General features: G+C 43.4%; 1 protein-coding gene across 4 annotated transcripts in view; it reads left to right on the top strand.

The window, feature by feature from the left end:
* Window positions 1-15,345, top strand: part of cacnb1 (calcium channel, voltage-dependent, beta 1 subunit) — a 254,622-nt gene that overhangs the window by 221,944 nt on the left and 17,333 nt on the right. For 3 of the 4 annotated variants that reach the window (XM_048614763.1, XM_048614766.1, XM_048614765.1), the window contains 2 exons: window positions 1,494-1,502; window positions 8,565-8,716. In XM_048614763.1, the coding sequence (XP_048470720.1) occupies window positions 1,494-1,502; window positions 8,565-8,716 (161 nt within the window). The remainder of the gene's footprint in view (window positions 1-1,493; window positions 1,503-8,564; window positions 8,717-15,345) is intronic. The other variant, XM_048614764.1, reaches the window with a different exon arrangement.

Consider the following 15,345-nt stretch of genomic DNA (forward strand, 5'->3'; position numbering starts at 1 on the left):
AGGTGAAAGTTATAGGAATGATATTAAGAAACTGGAGAGGGTTCAGAAGAGATTTCCCAGCAATGTTGCCGGGAATGGAAGGTTTGAATTATAAAGGGGAGCTGGATAGGCTGGGACATTTTCCACTGGAGCATAGGAGGTTGAGAGGTGACCTGATAGAAGTTTATAAAATCATGAAGGGTAGTGATAGGGTGAATGGTAGTTGTTTTTTCCCTGGGATATGGGATTTCAGGATGAGAGGGCACATTTTTAAGGTGAGAGGAGAGAGGTTTAAAAATGACACGAGAGGCAAATTTTTTACACGGAAGATTATTCGTGTGTGGAATGAACTTCCTGGCGAGGTAATGGATGTGGGCACAATTACAACGTTTAAAAGACGTTTGGTTAAGCACATGAGCAAGAAAGGTTTGGAGGGATTTGGACCAGGAGCAGGCAGGTGGTGCTAGTTTAATTTGGGATTATGTTCGGCGTGGACTGGTTGGACCAAAGGAGCTATTCCCCTGCTGTGTGACTCTATGATTATATGATACCTCAATAAGATTCCACCCTAGAAATAAGTGGAAGCAACGCCGTGTTAAGATTTGAAAATGAGGATGAGTGTTTTAAGATCAAGCTGAACTGGCAGCTAATGTAGGTGAGCAAGAACTGGGATGATAGATGAACAGGCATTAGGACAGATACAGCAGAGATTCAGGATATCACCATGGCTATAGAGGATACAATGTTGAGAGAGCAGCCAGGAGCAGGTTGAGTGATCAAGTCAAGAGGTGACAAGTTCTGGCTGAAGATTTCAGCAGGAGATGAACTGAGCAAAGGTACTGTTGGATGATGTTATGGAGGTGGGAATGCATGGTCCTAGTGATTGCACAGAAAGGTGGTTGGAACTTCATCTCCAATTCGATGTCACACCAAAGCCTAGTTCAGACTCAGACACTCGCCAGGGAGAGAGAATCAGAATTTGTGGCAGGGAAGAAAGACAAAATTTAATTCAACTTAGAGTCGAATTAATAGAAACTGAGATTGTCATGTCAGTTTTATATCCAGTATCCATTGCTGATAATTCAATATTATTCTTGCTGAAAAAACACTAAACGTCATAAATAAAATTAAACATTGTTAACAGTTTGTACTTTCTGCTCTTTCAAATTAGCTGACTTCAAATTAAGAGCTAATGTCTGTATAAAAATAGAAAATGTTGGAAATACACAAAAGGTCTATGAACAAGGTTGGGTTAACCTTTCAGTCATTGCTATTCTCTAAATTACAGTGGGAAAAATTGAGACCTTTGTATTTATTCCAAGGTGATAAAAATATTAATGCGACAATTGTGAAAAGTTAACAGGTCATCATCAATCTACTCTAATTTACTGATAAATTCTAATCTGAATTTTAATAAATATTGCTGTGTAGCATGCTTTGTACATTATAAACTGACTGTCTTGGATTTTTCTCTCTCATTCTTTCATTCCATCACTACTCTCCTTCCTCCTCAGATGTACTGGGTATGTATATCTTGCCATAACATGTAACCCATCCCATTATTTTGTGTCATACCTTTAAGTGTCTGTGTGTAGGTATGTCTGCCTCAAGTTGCTTCCCATCCCTTGCAGCAGGTTCTGACTTATGGCTAAGGGTAGTAGCTACTCTCCTGGAAATCTCAATTGGAATGAGAACTTGGCTTGACTGATTTATCCTTTTGGCATGTAAATGCGAAAACAATGCCAGAAGTAAAGGTGGTTCCAAACAAACTCTGGAGTCACACTATCTAAGAACTTCCTTTCCTAAAAAGAGACAGTATTGAACCAGGCAGGTATTTACAATAGTCAATGATTGTTCCATGGTCACTATTATTGATAGCAAGATTGATACCAATCCTAGATTAATGTATCTATCTTCAAATCCCTGTTTGGTAGCTGATGGAATTTAAACTCATGTACTGACAGCATTGGCTTGGGCCTTTCGATGACCAGTCCATTAACATTCCCACTACACCTTCATCATCCTTACAGAGGAAGAGTTAATCCAACATGACGAAATGCATGAGGGAGAGCAGGAGAGAAATTACAGGTCATAATCAGATCATTGGTGATACATTTCTTCTAAGAATAAAGAAGGTTGAGCCTCAAATGTTGTCCTGCTAACTTGGAAATTTAAATGGAATTAATATGACCCAGCAGATGTTCATGGAGCTTTAGTTAAGAGGACTGGGTGTTCGGTACACCATTGCCAACTCTTCCTCTGAACCCAGCATTTCAGTGATTAGAATAAAGAATGGGTTTAGCCACTATTTCAATGTTTGATATTTAGACTATCCTCAGCACCCCTTGACCTTTCTGCGTTGTTTGTCTAAAGTTTTATCCCTTTCTCACAGATGCATGTGCTCCCTTGCTGCCAGTGTAACTTGCCTGCTGTAGCACCTGAGTGCACCTCCTTGGCAGTCTACTACACATATAGACCATTAGCATACAGCACTACTCCACAGTGTGCTGTTAACCAGCAGTTAACACTTTGCTGTCCAGCATGCATGCAGCAAGTTCACATCAGCATGCAGGTAATGCTGAATTACCCCACCCACAAAGAATATCTCCAACTTTTTGCCTCGTATGGGGAGAATGCATTACTAGTTTGCATGAAGAAAATGCATTATTTTCTAGCATACAAGGAACGCATTAGCAAAAGACATGTATTAAAAACCGTGCAGGGCATGCATTACCATTATGTATGCAGAATATGCATTATCATCAGGCATGCAGGAAATGTGTTAACGTCAGGCATGCAGAAAGCAACATGCAGAAAATGCGAAGCATTTTAGCATGCAAAGGTATGTTCTATTATGTATAAACATCTTAAACTGAATGCAGAGACCATGAATTGTCTAGTTACAGAAATGAAAATGTTTTAAGTTGCAGAAATCAAAACAGGTACTGTATATTCACTTAATATAGAGAGATTTTATAAACCCACTTTTACTGAATTTTCTCTGCTGATTTTTCCAATGTACTGTTATTTCAGAAGTTGTACATTTTAAATATCACTACTTGCATTGTTGAGAGCTGACATGGCCCCTACTAATGATGATAAAAACCGAAAGAACTATGGATACTGTAAGTCAGGAACAAAAACAGGAGTTGCTGGAAGAGCTCAGCAGGTCTGGCAGCATCTGTGAAGAAAAAATCAGAGTTAACGTTTCGGGCCCGGTGACCCTTCCTCAGAACTAATGATGATATCGACTGAAGTCGGAGCTTGTGTTTGCATTAAAGGCACACAGTCCTCTGGGAAATAGATGGAGAAGTCAAGGAAAGACTAAATTAGATTGTTCTCCCAACCGTCCCTCACCCGAAACATACTTGTTGATTGAAATGCTGCACACGAAAGCAGGAAATGCAAAAATCTTAGCAACTTACCACTTCAAATTAGCCAGCACCAAATAAAGGTGGCTTACACCCCTTTTAATGGGGGTGCACTGTGAGTGGATATAGGTGCATGTAGTCACATGGGAAATAGATTTGGCTGGGCAAATGGTGAGGAATGGCACAACATGGAAGAGCGTGTGTTTGAAGGTTTTTTTGGACATTGCATTGGAGGTGTTTTTGAGGAGGTGGCGAGAGGTCCTGCATTTACAAGGACGCCTCAAAGGGCAATGGGAGTAGGTAGACCTCACAGTCAATGTCGGGAATCAAGCTCTGACTGACTGGGAGCAATGCTGCAAGACAAGTAGTTACTGTCAGTAAATGCATCATCAAATGCCTTATCATATCCAATTGAGCCTCAGCCAGAGCTCAATTTCTAACACCTCCATTTCTCATCAGTAAGTAAAAATCAGAACTTGTAACTACCGTTCATATGTTTCACTCCACACACACAGATCTACCGTTGCTGCAAACCTCACACCCACATCTCACAGCTTGCTTACACTCTCATTCTTATTTGTTTATGAGATGTCGTTATTGCAAGCCAGCCCACCATTTACTGTCCATCCCTAATTGCCTTTGAGAAGATGATGGTGAGTTGCCCGCTTGAAATGCGGCAGTCCTTGGGATATAGGAACACCCTCACTGCTGTTAGGAAGGGAGTTGCAGGATCCTGACTCAATGACAGTGAAGGAACGGCAACATTTTTCCAAGTCAGGATGGTGTGTGGCTTGGAGAGGAACTTGAAGGTGGCGGCATTGCCATGCATTTGGTGCTGATATCCTTCTAGTGATGGTGGTCATGGGTTTGCATGGTGCTGTCAGACCGGCCTTGGTGAGTTATTGCAGTGCAGCTTGTAGATGAGACACATTGTTGCCACTGTGCACCAGTGGTGAAGGGAGTGCATGTCGAAGATGCCAATCAACTAGAATGCTTTGGTCTGGATGGTGTCAAACTTCTTGAATCTTGTTGAAGCTACAGTTATCCAGGCAAGTGGAGAAAGTTTCATCCTTATTCCAACTTGTGCATTGCAGGTGAAGGAGGTGACTTACTCACAGCAAAATTCCTAGCTTGACTTATTCTTGGAGTCACTGTATTTATATGGCTGGTCCAGTTCAGTTTCTGGTCAATGATAACCTCCAGGATTTTGATAGTGAGGGATTCAGTGACGGTAATGCCACTGAATATCAAGAGGCAATGGGTTAGTTTCTCTCTTGTTGACAGTGGTCATTGCCTGCCACGTGTATGTCACAAATGATACTTCTCAGTCTAAGTCAGGATAATGTCCAGTTTTGCTGCATATGGACACTGCCTGCTATTCAACCATGGCAGTCACACCACCCAAACAGACTGCACAGCAACAACTGAGACATTTCCATCTTTCTTGCAGAACAAGATGAGTGCAGTAATGAAAGCAGCAGCTATTAACCTGAGGGTGTTAGGCATACCTGTATATCCGACTCCCATGGATCAGCCATTAATGGGACACCCATTGCCAAGGCCATGGCCAGCAATAAGTCTGAAATCAGTGTGCAGCGTTAGTATGTTAAAGTTCACTCAGGGAGTGCACATTACTGTGATAACATGAATCATACCTACTCTTCCTTCTCATGTCCACTTCCACATCCCACAATCACTTCCAATTTACAAACTGGAAATGAATTATGCGTAAAAACTCTTCCTCCTCTCTCCCTTTACCACCACTTTCCCCTTGTGCCTTTTTCCTTCCAAATGCCCACGAGTTTCTGCCTGACTAGGCAGTGGAGGATCAACAACATGAGAGATATGGTGCAGTCATAGCACCATGCAATCATTTCTCACACTCAGTGACCAGCTTGGAATCTGACACTGCGCCTGTGTTAGAGGACAGATTAAAGGCAGGCTGTACAAATAGAGAAGTGTTTGGATACTAGCATACTGCAACCAGCACAGGTACCGATTTGCCAGAGGGTGAGACCACAGGCAGTTTCAGTTGATGGGATTTCGAAGGGACAGCCGACAGAGGAATGTTAATAATGCACAAACACTGTGTGCTTGGTGCATTGGGAAACTGATCAGAAAAGAGTCTAGAGAGGTCCAACACCAACTTAGCACAGGGCCTTTTGGATCGTTTGGATTCTGCCCTTCCCAGCGAGGAAGAGGCGACCAGTTCCATTCACACACTGGCCCGGTCATTAACACAATGTCTGATACACATTGGTACAACTCCCATTGGAGCAGAAGGAGACATCCAACATCCGAGTGCTACAGTGGAAGCTCAGCTCATGGCTGTGTACGGTCAGATGTGACGATGGACTACACTGATCAGAGGAACTTGATAGGTGCCACAGAATTCAACAGATTGGATCGCTGAGCCCCTCCTCTAGGGGAGACCGGCAGTGGCTTTATGGAGAAGAAATCTGCTGTCCTCTGTCAGGAAGGCAGCCTCCCAGCCCTGTTACTCTGCTGTAGGCCCTGCTGTTGGCTGTCAAACAAGCCAGCGCTGACCTCAGCTGTGTATGCTCAGTCTAAAGCTAAACCTCGAGGTACAGAGCTGCATGACATCATCATCCATCTGCATTGTCACCCCACTGAAAGTCACTGGGCCATGTTACAGCTCCTGGACGAGCATTGCATTGGAGCATTGGGATAAGCTAACACAGAGGGAACAGGCACTAAGGGGACTGCACAATCATGTTTAGTTTGTGCTTTTGTGTAACTTAATGCAATTTCATTTAGAAATTTGATTTGGAATGTCTATTTTGTGGTGCCCTTTGGTTTTGCAATGTGCCCAGCGGATAGCTTGGTGAGCAATGCAGTTGTGCATTCATTGACGAAAGGGAAATGGGGCTCCTCTTGCTGCAGTGAGATTTGTTGGACTCATAGAGTTGACCCTTCAGCCCATCAAGTCTGTTTTGGTCAAAAACAAGTACTATCTATTTTAATTGCATTTCTCAGTGCTCAGCTCAGAGCCCCTAGTCCTTGACAGACAGCCCAGGAAAGAGAAGCTTGCTTCCTGTCTTCCTCAGCGGTGATTTCGACTGAAAAGTGTGCAGTGGTAGTGTGTTAAAGTTCACTCAGGAAGTGCACATTACTGTGATAACATGAATTTTTTACATGCATGTGGTAGTCTGGAGATCTGGACTGTGACGCTAGAGGTTCCAACTTCCTTTTCATTACAATGGCTGACGAGGAATCGCCCCCACTCTTACCATTGGCGTGTGTTGAAGGATTTGCAGAGCGACCGTTGACCTTTTTTAGCTGTGTTGTGAATGCTCCTTCCTCAATCAGAGATTCTCTGCGGTGGGATTCAAACCTTGAGCTTCAGTGCTTTGAGGCAGGGACGATATTCACTACACCACAAGACTCATATGAGCTTTAGTACATTTGGATAATTTCCACCTCTGGATGAATAGCTGTTCTGTGCTTCCTCTCAACATCACTGGAAACGCCCAAGTCAACCTGCAGGTCAGGACTTAGCTCTGACAGTCCCACATACCTGCCCCCATACCTCCTCCCTCACCCCCATCCCAGGCCCCAAGAAGACTTTCCACATCAAGCAGATGTTCACCTGCACATCTGCCAATGTGGTATACTGCATCCGCTGTACCCTGTGTGGCTTCCTCTACATCGGGGAAACCAAGCGGAGACTCGGGGACCGCTTTGCAGAACACCTACGCTCGGTTCGCAACAAACAACTGCACCTCCCAGTCGCGAACCATTTCAACTCCCCCTCCCATTCCTCAGACGACATGTCCATCCTGGGCCTCCTGCAGTGCCACAACGATGCCACCCGAAGGTTGCAGGAACAGCAACTCATATTCCGCTTGGGAACCCTGCAGCCCAATGGTATCAATGTGGATTTCACAAGTTTCAAAATCTCCCCTCCCCCCACCGCATCCCAAAACCAGTCCAACTCGTCCCTGCCTCCCTAACCTGTTCTTCCTCCCACCTATCCCCTCCTCCCACCTCAAGCCGCACCTCCATCTCCTACCGACCAACCTCATCCCGCCCCCTTGACCTGTCCGTCCTCCCTGGACTGACCTATCCCCTTCCTAACTCCCTACCTACACTCACCTTTCCTGGCCCCATCCCCGCCTCTTCGACCTGTTTGTTTCCTCTCCACCTATCCTCTCCTCTATCCCTCTTCTATCCGCCTCCCACTCTCTCCCTATTTATTTCAAAACCCCCTTCCCCTCCCCCTTTTCTGATCAACATTAAACTGCAGCCCAGAATGAGTCACTGCCCTGAGGGGTGTAAGGAAAAAGAACTGGAAAAGGAAAACTGTTTCAGAGATAGTAGGAACTGCAGATGCTGGAGAATCTGAGATAACAAGGTGTAGAGCTGGATGAACACAGTGTTCATCCAGCTCTACACCTTGTTATCTTGGAAAAGGAAAACTGATGGTTTTATACACAAACAGCACAATTGAGTGCCTGAAAAAGGCAGAGTTAATGAAATCTCATTGACTCAACGGACATACACCACTGTTAGGGGCAGATGCTTTGATCTCCGGTCTGTGCCCATACCATCAGTGACGTCAGGATGCGCAGTACTGAGAATGGAAACTCATTCCACCTGTTCATTTCCATGCAGAGTGTGTTGGGTAAGTACAGTATTGAACCTGGCTGGGATAGGACACTTGCTGTCAAGCGCACAGTTCAAGATCATCATGTGAGCTGGATGCCTTAGGCACCTTGCGTGTTTTAAACTGTCCCTCAATAAGACGTCAGCACCATCAGATGGGAAGGGGAGGGAGATTGGGATTCCATCATTATTGCCATTTGACAAACATTATTCGATGGTCAAATTCATGATCGGAGATGTACAGCTAAAGAAGGAACAAAACCATTCAACTTAGGATGTCCATTACAGCCCTATAACTGGAGAGTATCTGATTCCTGTTAGAGATCACCATTTTGACCAGTGGTTTTGTATTTGAACCAACTGGTTCAAGGAAAGGCAACCATATGATGCAGATTGATGAAAGTGAGCTAGCACTATTGGCTCTGTCATGAGTACAGTACGCATTTTACTTCTTAAAGAGGAGGCAGAACCAATGCAAGTGTGGAGAGACACGAGGCCTTTTGGACAGGGACTGCAGGATTTGAAATGTGTTTGCTACTTTTAGTATATGTTAGTAAAAATGTCTTCATTTTGACTCTTTCCCTATAGCTGAAGTACAGAGTGAGATTGAACGTATTTTTGAATTGGCTAGGACACTGCAGTTGGTGGCTCTTGATGCAGATACCATAAACCATCCTGCCCAACTTGCCAAAACGTCTCTGGCCCCAATTATTGTCTACATAAAGATTGCTTCACCCAAGGTAAGAAACTTCAGAAATGCCTATAATCGCCTTTAATTTCTTTCCAACAGACAAGCAAGGAACATGAGTAGGACATTTGGCCCCTTCAAGCCTGCTTTGCCATTCAATAAGAATATGGCTGATCTGATTTTAACCTCAACTCTACATTCCTTCATATCTCAATAACCTTTCATCACATTGGTAATCAAGAAAGATTACTTTGGCCTCAAAAATATTTAAAGGTTCAGCATCCACTGCCTTTTGAGGAAGGGAATTCCAAAGACTCACAACCCTCTGAGAGAAAACAAAATCTCTTCATCTGTTTTAAATGGGCATCCTCTTATTTTTAAAGTATGACCCCGACTTCTAGATTCTCCCACAAGGAGAAACATCCTTTTGATATCTACCTGGTCAATTCCCCTCAACATCTTATGTTTCAATTAATTCGTCTCTCATTCTTCTCTACTCCAGAGAGTACAGGCCCAGGCTGCCTGGCCTCTCCTCATAAGGCAATCTGCTCAATCCAGGGATTGGTTTAGCAAACTTTCTCTGAACTGCTTCCAACTCATTGACATCCTTTCATAAGTACGGTGACCAGTGCTGTACGCAGTACTCCAGGTCTAGTCTCACCCATGCCTTATTGTAGAATAATCTCCGTACTCTTGCATTCAATCCTCCTCCTAATAAACCATAAAATCCTGTTAGCTTTTCTGATTATTTGTTGTACCTGCACACCAACCTTCTGTGATTCATGCACTTGGACACCCAGACCTCGCTGCTTCTCATTTCTCTGTAACCTCTTATCATTTAGACAATATGTTTCTTCATTATTCTTTCTGCCAAGATTTCTTGCTTTCCCACATTGTCCTCCATTTGCCAGATCTTTGCCCACTCGATTCTATCTATATCTGTCTGTAAATTCCTCGTGTCCATTCACAACATAAGGCAGGGTATTTACAACCAGCAGGTGGAGGACGAGTTGCTGTCTCGTTTGTTAGAAGCAACATCTATAGATGACTGAGATAACAAGGTGTAGAGCTGATGAACACAGCAGGCCAAGCAGCGTAGGAGGAGCAGGAAGGCTGACGTTTCGCACCCAGCTCTACACCTAGTTATCTCAGATTCTCCAGCCTCTGCAGTTCCTACTGTCTATAGATGACAACCACTTTGTCTTTAGTCAAAAAATGTGGAGCTGGAAAAGCACAGCAGGTCAGCCTGCATTCGAGGAGCAGGAAAGTCAACGTTTCGGGTCGGAACCATTCTCCAGGTCCTGAAGAAGCGTTCCAACCCGAAGCGTTGACTTTCCCACTCCTCAGATGCGATCTGACCTGCTGTGCTTTTCCAGCTCCGCGTTTTTTGACTCTAGTTTCCATCATCTGCAGTCCTTACTATCTCCACTTTGTCTTTAGGGTGGCTTTGCACATCTTCAGTGTGGTTTAACTATGTTTGCACTTAAGAAGCTTTAGGCTGGAAAATAATATTTTATACAAGTATCAGAATTGTTCATCTTTGGGAGCCACCATTTAGATAACTTGATATTTGCTTTCTCTAAATACATGTTTAAAGCTATCCCATTTACCCACATTGAGGGTAAACAGTGGATGTATACCTTGTTAAAATATTACAACAATGTTTCAATCTCAAGACTGCAGATGCTGTAAATGAAAAAACACAATCTGCTTCACAGTAGAGTTGTCGAATAGAGACTGACATGTGACATTAGGATAGGCAATGTAAAACCAAACCAGAGATTGGCTTGAGAGAAAGCCCTTAAGTAACAGAGACAGAGAAGGATATTATTAAACTGGAGAGGGTTCAGAAAAGATTTACCAGGATGTGGCTGGGAATGGAAGGTTTGAGTTATAAAAATAGGCTGGGACATTTTTCACTAGAGCATAGGAGGTTGAAGGGTATAAAGATTTATAAAATCATGACGGGCATAGACAAGGTGAATAACAAGGGCCTTTTCCCTAGGGTGGGTGAGTTCAAAACAAGGGGGCATACTTTTAAGGTGAGAGGAGAAAGAATTATAAAGGAACAACTTTTTTTCACACAGGGAGTAGTTTATGTATGGAGAGGAAGTGATAGATGCAGTTACAGTTACAACGTTTAAAAGACATTTGGATAAGTACATGAATAGGAAAGATTTGGAGGGGTATGGGCCAAATTCAGGCGGGTAGGACTAGTTTAGTTTGGGAACATGGTCGGCATGGTCTAGTTGGACCGAGGGGTCTGTTTCCATGCTGTATGACTGTATGACTCTCCCACCTATCCTTGTGTCATCAGCAAATGTAGCTACTGTACCTTCAATTCCCTTCACCCAAATCATTGATATACATTGGAAAGAATGGAGACCTCAGACTCCTGTGGCACACCATTTGTAACATCCTGACAGCCTGAAAAAGACCCATTTATTCCTGCTCTCTGCTTCCTGTTAGCCTACCAATCTTCAATACATGTCAATATGTTACCCATGCACAAAGAGCTTTAATTTTCCACAATAACCTTTGATGTGGAACCTTATCAAATTCCTTCTGGAAAGGCATTACTACTGAGACAGAGATAGTAAGAAATGCCGATGCTGGTGTCAAAGGTAACAAAGTGTGGAACTGGAGGAACACAGCAGGTTAGGCAGCATCAGAGGAACAGGAAAGCTAACGTTTCAGGTTGGAATTTCTGAAGAAGGGTCCCGACCTGTATTACCAGTGAGACAGACTCCTGTCTTAGGTTGTCCTTTGTCTATTTATTCCTTCCAATGTAACCTTCCATTCCTACTCAACCTTCAGTAATCTTACTACTTCCTATTCTGGTCTCAGGCTCCATTGTTTATGTTGGTAATATGTTTAACCCTGAGATAGGCTTTCAGGAAACGTATCTTTCTTTTATTCATTCAGGGGATGATAGCGTCACTGGCTAGGCCAAAATTAATTGCCCCAGGGCAGTTAAGAGTCAAGCACATTGCTCTGGGTCTGGAGTCACATTTATTAAAGGACATTAGTGAACCAGATGTTTTTTTCTGACAATTGACAATGGGTTCATGAACATCATTAGATTTTCCTTTAAATTAGGATTCTGCTATCTGCTGTGGCAGGATTTGAACCTAGATCCCCAGAACATTGTCTAGGTCTATGGATTAAGAGTCCAGCAATAATGCCACTAGGCAATTGCCTCCTCCTGACACTATCTTTATCTACCGTATCCCTAGGATTGCCTATCCCCATCTCCATATAGTCAGTCCCCTGACTGTCCCTTCTTTACCCCATCTGCTGCTGAAGCCTTTTCCAGTGAACTAGTTAGCTCCAAATTGGACTGCTTCAACACATTTCTGGGTAGCCTCCCACATTCTACCCTTCATAAACTTGAGGCTATTACTCACAACAAGGCTTGTTAACTCATAATCCCTGCGCTCACTGATGTGCAATGTCTCCTGGTTAAGAAACAGTTTGATGTTAAAATTCTCATCCTTATTTTCATGCACCTCTATTATCTTGCACTGCCAGCACCCCCAGCCCCTCCCACTCTTAAATGATGTAATGTCTTTCCACAGCCTTCTGTGATTTCTGTGCTCCTGGAATGCTAGCCTTTATATCAACAGGATTACATTATAAGGATACAGATATTATGCTGAGTATACAAACCCCTGGTTAGAACCCGCTTGGAGTACTGTGAGGAGATCTGGTCACCACACCTTAGGAAGGATTGGTCGACCTTGGAGGGAGTACAGTGTAGATTTACAAGAATGATACTTGGACTTAAAGGGTTAAGTAATAAGTATAAATTATACAATACAAATTAGGCCTGTTTTCCCTAGAAGGATAAAGGGTGACCTGATCAAAGTCTTCAAGATATTAACAAGAAAAAACAGGGTCGATAAAGATAAACTATTTCCACTGGTTAGCGAGTCTAGGACTAGGGTGCACAAGTCTAAGAATTAGACCGCACCATTCAGGAGAGATGTTAGGAAGCACTTCCACACACAAAGAGTGGAAGATTTGGAACTCTCTTCCACAAATGGCAGTGGATGCCTGAATCAGTTGTTAATTTTAAATCTGAGTTTGGTAAGTTTTTGTTAAGTAAAGTTATTAAGTGGAAATGGGCCAAAGGCAGGTATATAGTTAGGCCACAGATCAGCCATGATTCATTGACAGGCATGAGAGAGTGAATTTCCTTTATTCTCCATTCTTAATTCCTTCATCTTTGGTGGCTGGGCATTCAGTCACATAGGCATTTAACTCTGGAATTCTCTCCCTAAAGCCTTGTCTGTCTCTCTATGTTCTTTTCTCTAACACTCTTCTTGCAACCAACCCTTTACGTCTGCTCTCATGCCATCTATCATGGCTCAACGGCATATTTTACTTTATAATGCACCTGTAAACGGCCTTGAGAAATTTTGTTAATCTAAAGGCACTACATGAATGAAAACAGTTAGACAGAAGGTGCTATTTTTAGACATGTCTTCGCCTTTGATAATACTTAGGTGAAGTATGTTTACACCAGGATCTAATGCTAATGTCTGAATCTGAAATTGCTGAAAAAAATATTGCAAAATCTACTGTTGTACATCTGGGTTGTAGGCTTTGTCCTCATCACAATCTCTTTTGTAACTTTCCGCAAATAAGCTATTTGAAATGTGTAAGGGTAGCGTAAAACAGAAAGTCAGCAGGTCTGGCACCATCTGTGTTGTGATGAAGAGTCACCAGACTCTGCTTTCCTGCCACAGATGCTGCCAGACGTGCTGAGTTTCGCCAGCAATTTCTGTTTTTTTTTGTTTCAGATCTCCAGCATTTTCAATTTGTTTATTTATTTTGGTATAACTAGTAGTTCGTATTCGTATATGAAATGTAGAAGATGTCAATAATCCAGACGTAAAAACAAAGTAAAAGTAAAAAACTCTGGCTGCTGGAATTCTGAACTAAGAACAGAAATTGCTGGAGAAACTCAGCAGATCTGGCAGCATCTGTGGAGAGAGAAACAGAGTTAACGTTTCAAGTCTCTTGGAAACATAGTCTAGTGATATCTTGTATTAAATTGTTCAACTACAGAGGTCTAGAAATGTGTACATGGTTACAGTGAGGCATTACTGTGAATCAGAGAAGATTTTAGTGAGGTTAATGTGTAAGTGATGTGTTACTGGTGTATCAGAGTTTTACAGTGCAAGATTGTAGCGAAGGATAACAGTGAGGGGTTACTTTGTGTCAGAGATCACTACAGTGAGAGGTCAGTACACAGTATATGCTGTCTTTCGTAGCAAGAGGTTTCGAGCAGGGATGTCTTGCTTTAATGTACAGTGCATAGGTGAGGCCACACCTGGAGTTTTGTGTGCAGTTTGGTCTCCTTACCTGAAGAAAGATGTTCTTGCTATAGAGAAAATGCAGGAAAATTTACCAAGTTGATTCCTGGGATGGCAGGACTGACATTATGCGGTGAGATTGAATCGGTAAGGATTGTATTCACTGGAGTTGAGAAGAATGAAGGAGCATTCATAGAAACCTACAGAATTTTAACAGGAATAGACAGGGTCAATTTAGGTGGCATGCTCCTGATGGTGGGGATGCCCAGAACCAGGGATCTTAGTTTAAGGATAAGGGGTAAATATCTTAGGACTGAGATGAGTTGGGGGCGGCGCGGTGGCTCAGTGGTTAGCATGCTGCCTCATAGTGCCAGGGATCCAGGTTCAATTTAATCTTCGGGCGACTGTCCATGTGGAGTTTGCCTGTTTTCCCTGTGTCTGCATGGGTTTCCTCCAGATGCTCCGGTTTCCTCCCACAGTCCAAAGATGTGCAGGTTAGGTGGATTGTTCACGGGAAATTGCCCATAGTGTCCATGGATGTGAAGGCTAAGTGGATTAGCCATGGGAATTGCAGCTTTAGGGTGGGGGGAGTGGGTCTGGGCGGGATGCTTTTTGGAGGGTCAGTGTGGATTCGATGGGCCAAATGGCCTGCTTCCCCACTGTAGAGCTTCTGAGGAGAAATTGCTTCACCCAGAGAGAGTGAGCCTGTGGATTTCACTGCTACAGAAAGCAATTGAGGGTGGCACAGTGGCACAGTGTGTTAGCCTCACCGCACCAGGGATCTGGGTTCAATTCCACCCTCAGGTGACTGTCTGTGTAAAGTTTGCACATTCTGTCTCTGCCTGGGTTTCCTCTGGGTGCTCCAGTTTCCTCCCACAGTCCAAAGATGTGCAGGCTCAGTGGATTGGCCATGCCTAAATTGCACTGTCATGTCTAGGGTGGGAAATGCAGGGATGGGGTGGGTCTGGGTGGGAAGCCTTTTGGAGGGTTGGTATGGGCCAAAGGGCATGTTTCCACACTGTAGGGATTCTTTAAAACATTATGTTTTGTTTTCAAGAAGGAGGTAGATGTAGATTTTATGGCTCAAGGGGTCAGGGGACATTGGAAGAGGGCGAGATTAGGATATTGAGCTCAGTGATCAGCCATGATCATAATGAATAGTAGAGCAGCTCAAGGAGTCAAATGATATGCTCCCGCTCCTATCTGCAATGGTTTTTATGTATCTCAGTGAGAGGTTCCATGTGTATTGGAAAGTGTAACAGTGAGGGGTTGTAATGTATCCGGGTTACGGTGAGAAGCTATCATAATGAGCTGGAGATTACTGCTGTACAAGTGCATTATAGTGAGAAGCAGCAGTATG

Source organism: Rhincodon typus, chromosome 30 (assembly GCF_021869965.1).
Source record: "Rhincodon typus isolate 14 chromosome 30, sRhiTyp1.1, whole genome shotgun sequence".
NCBI classification, from domain to species: Eukaryota; Metazoa; Chordata; class Chondrichthyes; order Orectolobiformes; family Rhincodontidae; genus Rhincodon; species Rhincodon typus.